At 38.6% G+C, this 7,405-nt stretch overlaps 1 protein-coding gene across 1 annotated transcript; it reads left to right on the top strand.

Annotated features, from left to right (window-relative positions):
- The first annotated feature begins 953 nt into the window (after nucleotides 1-953).
- On the top strand, nucleotides 954-4,790 carry LOC103435891 (probable xyloglucan glycosyltransferase 6). Its single transcript, XM_008374319.4, has 5 exons — nucleotides 954-1,845; nucleotides 2,170-2,478; nucleotides 3,064-3,354; nucleotides 3,434-3,547; nucleotides 3,713-4,790. Exons 1-5 carry the CDS (start codon nucleotides 1,120-1,122, stop codon nucleotides 4,346-4,348), a joined length of 2,076 nt encoding a protein of 691 aa, XP_008372541.3. The 5' UTR covers nucleotides 954-1,119; the 3' UTR covers nucleotides 4,349-4,790.
- The last annotated feature ends 2,615 nt before the right edge of the window (nucleotides 4,791-7,405 follow it).

Consider the following 7,405-nt stretch of genomic DNA (forward strand, 5'->3'; position numbering starts at 1 on the left):
GATTCACTAACACTTAAAGTTTATTTATACTTTCATTAAGTATAACATAAGATTTTGTGGTATCCACTAGTGTAAATATTTTAAATTGAAAATCGAATTCTTTCATTGTATTCATATAATGTCAAAGAGTGTAGCTGTAAAAAATCATCAAAATCGGAGTTAAAATAATCGTTAAACCGTGATTTTTTGTTTTAAAACCGTCGAAAAGTTTTGTCCCGTTACTTGATCTCTGAATGTTTTTTTTTGCCATTTTTTGCTGACGCGATCTTGAAGCATATACAAACGAGTTTAACGGTTGGATCGTTGAAATTAGTTTCGTGTATCCCATCAAGTTCAATGGTGTATATATTTATTATGTAGATTTAAATCTATTTATTTTGTACCTATAATTATTATAGTTTTTAGGGGTATAAAATTTAATTTAAAACTTAATATATATATATATATATATATATATATATATAATTATTATAGATAATATTTTGGGGGGTATAATTATTATAGTATTTTTTAGGGTTATAAAATTATTAAATTAATATTCTACTTATCGTGTATCGTGTTACCCACGTGTATACCCGAACCTACCCGTTATCTTAACAGGTGCTTACCGAGTTACCTGATAACACTCGATTTGTTATCGTGTTGACCCAAACACCTGTTAATTTCGTGTCGTGTCGTGTCGGGTTATCGAATCGTGTCAGGAATTGTCAGGCCTAGGAAAACTAACAAAAAGTCATCAAAAACTTTAGTTTTAATAAAAATGAAAAAATAAAAGTGTAAGTAAATAATATCAGAAATGACTTTTCAAAGTAAAAATATTCTTAATTTTAAAAATAAATAGTACGAAGAATGTTTCATTAAGATTCTCAAAATTTTATGCAATATAAAACACAAAAAACAAAAAGAAAAAAGGAAAGTATTAAAAAATGAAGGTGAAAAGTCACATTGGCCCACTTACAAAATTTAGCGAGAAAAAAGCCCCCGCACCTCTTTCGGCGCCACGCACAACAGGGTCGCAGTTTTACACAGAAAATTACAGAGATCTGGGAAGAAGGAGACGACGACGAACTATTTATCTATGCCAATGCCAACTATTATTTAATTAAATTAATTAAATTAATGTCTCGAGCTCAAAACCACGAGTTTCAAGAATGGTGGAACAAGCAGAGAAAGTCCAACCACGACCTCCTCCTCTCCTCCGACGAATCCAGCCACCTCCTCACCGTCGATGTCCACAGCCCCGGCCCCGATCGGACGGTGGGAAAAGACCGCTCCCGCAGCGCCCGCCAGCTGTCCTGGGTCTGCCTTCTCAAGTTCCAGCAAATCGCCGCCTCCCTCACCTCCCTCGGCAACTCCTTTCTCGTCCTCCTCCGGACCGCCAATCGCCGCGTCACCTCGCCTGATTCGCCCGCTGACTCGGCCTCCTCGCGCCTCTACCGCGCCATTAAGGTTTTTCTGATCGTCGTGCTGCTGCTGCTCTGCTTCGAGCTCGTGGCTTACTTCAAGGGATGGCATTTCAGTCCGCCGTCGGTGAGATCGGGGGAGCTGGCGGAGCTCGTGTACGCCAATTGGCTCCACGTTCGAGTCAATTACTTGGCTCCGCTGCTGCAGAGCTTCACCAATGTCTGCATTGTGCTGTTCCTGATTCAGTCGGTGGATCGCGTTGTTTTGGTGCTCGGATGCTTCTGGATCAAGTTCCGTAGAGTCAAGCCCAAGGCGGTCATGGAGTACAAAACGACATCGTCGTCTTCCTCAAACAATGTGGAGGAGGGGAATGCTGAGAATGTGAATTTGGAGGATTATCCGATGGTGCTGCTGCAGATTCCTATGTGCAATGAGAGGGAGGTAAGCTGATGTAGGTTTCTCCTCCTAACGACACCGTTTAGATGTTTCAGTTGCTCTTTAGTTATACAAGCTTCAATCTTTCATCTTTTTGGATAAAATGGTAGAATGATATTACATGAGCTTGAAATTTGAATGGCATTTCATATGTTCTAGATTTTAGTTGCCAAAACAAATGAGAAGTGATAAGTTAGAATCCGGCTTCATTCGTTATTCTTTTGGATACACTGATAGAATGATGGGTGAAAAGTGTTCCGCTTGCACTTTCTAGCTACCTCTTGTCACTCATTTGAGTGTTGATATGGGCTCGTATTGGGTGTTGAACAGGTTTACCATCAATCGATTGCCGCAGTTTGTATTCAGGACTGGCCGAAGGAGAGAATGCTTGTACAGGTTTTGGACGATTCTGATGATAGAGAGGTTCAACAACTTATTAAGGCAGAAGTAAACAAGTGGCAACAACGGGGTGTTCCCATATTGTACAGACATCGGCTGATACGCACAGGGTATAAGGCAGGGAATCTGAAATCTGCTATGAGCTGCGATTATGTTAAAAATTACGAGTTTGTAGCCATATTTGATTCAGATTTTCAGCCGGAACCTGAATTCTTGAAGAAAACTGTTCCATATTTTAAGGTAACTTTTCAATCCCTGCTAGAACACACTATTCTGGTTAAACAGCTGAATGTTTTGGATAAATATATGCTGTATAGAATGGGACCATTCATTACACTCCTGTTGTGTACGTGATATGTTCACAATACTTCAATGACTGGAAACACAATACTTCAAGGACTGGATATGTATATTTTCCGCAAACACTAAGTCATGGTTCACAAATCACAATCTTCTCTGATGATGTCTAAAGTGCGACAATTAGGAGCTCACCCTCCCTCTCAATCTCATATTTTCTTTGACATCTTGGTAAAGGTCATCCTATCCAGATTGCCTGAAAATTTCAATCACACTCATTGGCAATTTGGTATATGGATATTATATGTTTTATTATAAACTTAATTTGTATCTCGTTTTCATACACTAGAACTGTGAGCTCAAATGTCAGTTTATGTTCAACTTAGCTCTTTTCGTAATAATGTCACCAATGTGGGGCATTGGGAAATACTAACTACCTCTTGACCTGGTGTCATGTAGTTTTTCAATTTCATTGCTTGGGCTTCTTGTTTACTGGACTGAAAGTTGGTTTTATATTTTGTCTTGAAGGGGAATGATGATCTAGGCTTGGTTCAGACAAGGTGGTCTTTTGTAAACAAGGATGAGAACTTGCTTACTAGACTGCAAAACATAAACTTGTCGTTCCACTTTGAGGTTGAACAACAAGTCAATGGTGTGTTTATCAACTTCTTTGGTTTTAACGGTACAGCTGGTGTGTGGAGGATTAAGGCTCTTGAGGAATGTGGTGGTTGGTTGGAACGAACTACAGTCGAGGATATGGATGTTGCAGTTCGCGCTCATCTTTGTGGGTGGAAGTTCATATATCTGAATGATGTTAAGGTTTGTGTAGTGTCCATGGTCAGAGTTTCTTTGTACAATTTGAAACTTGTATTGTTTGCTGACTTGCTGCTTTTTGTAGTGCCTTTGTGAACTTCCAGAGTCCTATGGGGCATACAAGAAACAGCAACATCGCTGGCATTCTGGTCCAATGCAGTTATTCCGCATGTGTTTCTTTGACATACTCCGTTCAAAGGTATAGAAGTTCTTTTCTGTTCATTAAATTATTAGAACAGTATGACAAAAAGAGACTCGCGTGGTCATCTAAGCCTCAAGTCAGGAATTATTTGGCTGTTTAATATAAGGGTTCTTTCCAATTTAAGTAAACATGAATGCAACCTTTATTGTTTTCATATTCCAGGTGAGTGTGACTAAGAAAGCGAATTTGATATTTCTCTTCTTCCTCCTGCGAAAGCTCATACTGCCGTTTTATTCATTCACTCTCTTTTGCATCATTCTTCCACTGACAATGTTCCTGCCAGAAGCTCAGCTACCAGCATGGGTTGTTTGCTATGTTCCTGGAATTATGTCTGTCTTGAATATCCTTCCTGCACCACGTTCATTCCCATTTATCGTCCCCTACCTTCTGTTTGAGAATACCATGTCGGTGACCAAATTTAATGCCATGATATCAGGATTGTTTCAATTTGGGAGTTCTTATGAGTGGATAGTTACAAAGAAATTGGGAAGATCATCAGAGACAGATCTAATTGCTTTTGAAAGGGAGTCTGAGCCTCTAGTGCCAACTACCAGTCTTCATAGGTCGGCCTCAGAATCGGGCCTTGAGGAGCTGACTAAACTCGAGACAACTAAAAAAACTGGAAAAAAGAGAAGAAATCGTTTATACAGGAAGGAATTTGTAATTGCCTTTGTACTGTTGACTGCTTCAGCAAGAAGCTTGCTTTCTGCCCAAGGAATTCACTTCTACTTCCTACTATTTCAAGGGATCACCTTTCTTGTTGTTGGTCTTGATTTGATAGGAGAGCAGGTGAGCTAACCTCTGAGAAATGTTTTCGAGTAGTGTTGAGCTCTTCCCCAGAATGTTCCATGGGGAGCTGGTTATTATGACCGGAGCATTGAAGTCCATATCAGCGAACTGATGACAGAGCTGTAGTTGGCGGCCAATCCCCCTAACCAAAGCAATTCCGTTGTGCTTGGCCTGTATTTTGTATACGATAACTATGCTTCTCAGTGCAAAAATGTATGTATCATTGTTTCCGTTGCCAAGCGACATTTTGTGAAATTGTTTAGACAAGGGAAAAGGGTCCTTAGAAATAGTTTGTAGGAGGATTCATTAGTATATCCGATTTGTTTGTCCAGTATAAAACCAATGTACAACTGGGTGGCATTGTTATATCATCACATTTGTTATTCTTTATCGCTGTCATTAACGAATTGTGTATGATAAAATATACTTTGATTTTATTGTCAGTTTTAAATTTCGTTGTTGTTTGCAGAAAGCTTTTGCAATTCGATATGTTAAAAGCATCTTTGACATTGTCAAATGGATGTCAAATACTAATCGGCTTCGACCGGATGCCATGTATCACGATGAAAATGTGTCCACAGAGGTGAACTCCAGCCTAACGGTTCAGTCCACATGAATCATCACTTCCTCCAATGGCGAAGCTACAGAGGCGCAAGGAGGGCCCCCCTCTCGCCGGAAACCTGCAAGAATTCCGTGTTTGCTCTGCTGCTGCGCAGCCTCCGGTGTGCGCAGTACTTTCTTTTTTTATGAGAAATCCAAACGAAAACGACATCATTTTAGACCTTGTAAAAACAAAAAAAAAAAACAAAATCTAAGCAGCAGGTGGTCGTTCCCTCTGTCTAGTTGTGGAATATTGATCAATGATCTATGCATATTCGTCTCGGGCATCACCCCTTCACGATTCCTTAATGGTAGACATCTCCTCAGTGAATGGGTTTAGATAGTCCTCAAGGCTCTCACCATCCTTGTGCTTGGTACGAAAGAGGACCTAGACGTCCTTATTCTTCTAGTTATGTTGGACTCTAATCCAACGGTTAATAGGTCAATATAGTTAATAAGGATTGATGTGGAATGTAAGTATGATTAGGGTTTAGTTATAAGTTATAACTTGGACTCCAAGTAAAGGTATATAACCTAGTTATAATTGGAGATAAGGGCTCTTGATACTATCCTATTTGGATTGAGATTTGGTAGATTATATCCTTGTGCAATAAGGAATATTAGCATATGTTTATGGGAATGTATGCTAGGGTTGTAGTAGTATAAATATCAAGGGAAGGGGGCATGCACCATCGAAATATATACTTAGAGAACTCCCCATAGGTTCGAGTAATACAGTGGTGGTGAGTGTGCAGAAGACCATCCTTTGAAGTTCAAAAGGGTTCGAGATTGCTTGCTGCTACTGCAGTGCTTGCTGTGCAAAGGAAGATGTCTTCTCAAGGTTAGTTCAATGAGTGTTTTCTTATACATGAACGTATTAGGTTTAACAGTTGGTATCAGAGCCAACGTTTGTGTGATTAAAATCCATAAAGAACTGACATACATGAAATCATGCATGCAATATGAATGAACTGATGTTTCTGTAAATTTTCGATTCCGGTTCTTTTCCTCTGCTATGGTTAAGACTTGCATGTATAAAGGGTTGAGATACTTTCCTTGCATATCTATAAGAATCTCGACTAAGTATAAGACTGAGTAATATGCATAAGAGACTGCAAACAAGCGCCATGAGTGTTGTGCTTTCATTCACAGAAACCCTAAAACTGTCTATCATGCATAACTAGTGTAAAGAACCGTTTTTGGCCTATTAAAACTAAGAAATTGTTTGCTTTAGAAGTTCTGATTGTTAAGCATGTCTGATAAATCGAAAGCTTTAAGGTTCATAACATGCTGAAAGTTATATCATGATCAATGTTTTTTGAGATGTAATTGAATGATTGAAGCATAAAAAATTCGTTCTAATCATTCAAGAACTGCTAAAAATTCAAGTTTTGAATTGATCAACTTGTATCAGTAGCCATAACAATGAGGTTATATCCCAAAATAAAGGTGTGACTAATCAACATTGGTTCGGTTACTGATAGCTCAGCGAGAATATATAAGATGCATGAGCTGTGAAAGTTAATTGCCAAACAAAGGTGGATGGCTTTCATGTTGTACAATTACTTGTGCAACTTATATGTTTTGCACCGATACTAATTAAACTTGAAAAACCAAACAAAGGTTGAGTTGTTTCAGCTACATAGAATATAAAGTCTTGAATGCTTGTTTTTCGTTTGAAAATCTTTCAGTAATTAGCTCCCTGAATTCAATTCAAACATTCAATGGAACCAACTATTAGAAGTGGAGGCAAGATATTGAAATACCTCTAGGGCTCATGGATTTCAATTTAGCTTTAAGAGATAATGAACCAGCCAAGCCTACTGAATATACAACTGCATAAAAGAAGAATGAGTATGAAAAATGGATTAAGGCTAACATAATGGCATTACTGCTAATCAAAAGATCAATGTCTAATCTCGTTCGAGGGGCAATCAATAAATCAGATAATGCTAAGGCATACCTTGACTCCATCGAAGCAAAGTTCAAGGAATCCGAGAAAGTAGAAACATGAACACTCATGAACACTCATATAACCACTAAGTACCTTGTTGGTGATGTGAGAGCACATTTTCTCAATGGTTGATGTAGTTGCAAAGCTTAATTCACTTAACATTAAGATAGAAGACCTTTTTCTAGTTCATCTTGCCTTGAATTCCTTACCCCCTGAGTACTCTTAGTTGAAGAGTACTTACATAGCTCAGAAAGAAAAATGGCTCCTGAACAAGTTGATTGCCATTTGTGTGCATAAGGAGAAAAATATTCGACAAGATAAGGGGAAGAAGCAAGTCAATGCAGTGCAGAATGTCAACCTTGTAAATTCTCCCAATGAGAAGGATAACCCTTCATAGAAAAACAATAAAAGGGTTGCATGAAGGGTCAATAAGGGCAATAACCATCTAAGAATTCATAAGGGTGTTGGAATGAAATGTTTCTTCTACAAGAAGGTGAGACATCAGAAAAAAG

Source organism: Malus domestica, chromosome 05 (genome assembly GCF_042453785.1).
Source record: "Malus domestica chromosome 05, GDT2T_hap1".
NCBI classification, from domain to species: domain Eukaryota; kingdom Viridiplantae; phylum Streptophyta; class Magnoliopsida; order Rosales; family Rosaceae; genus Malus; species Malus domestica.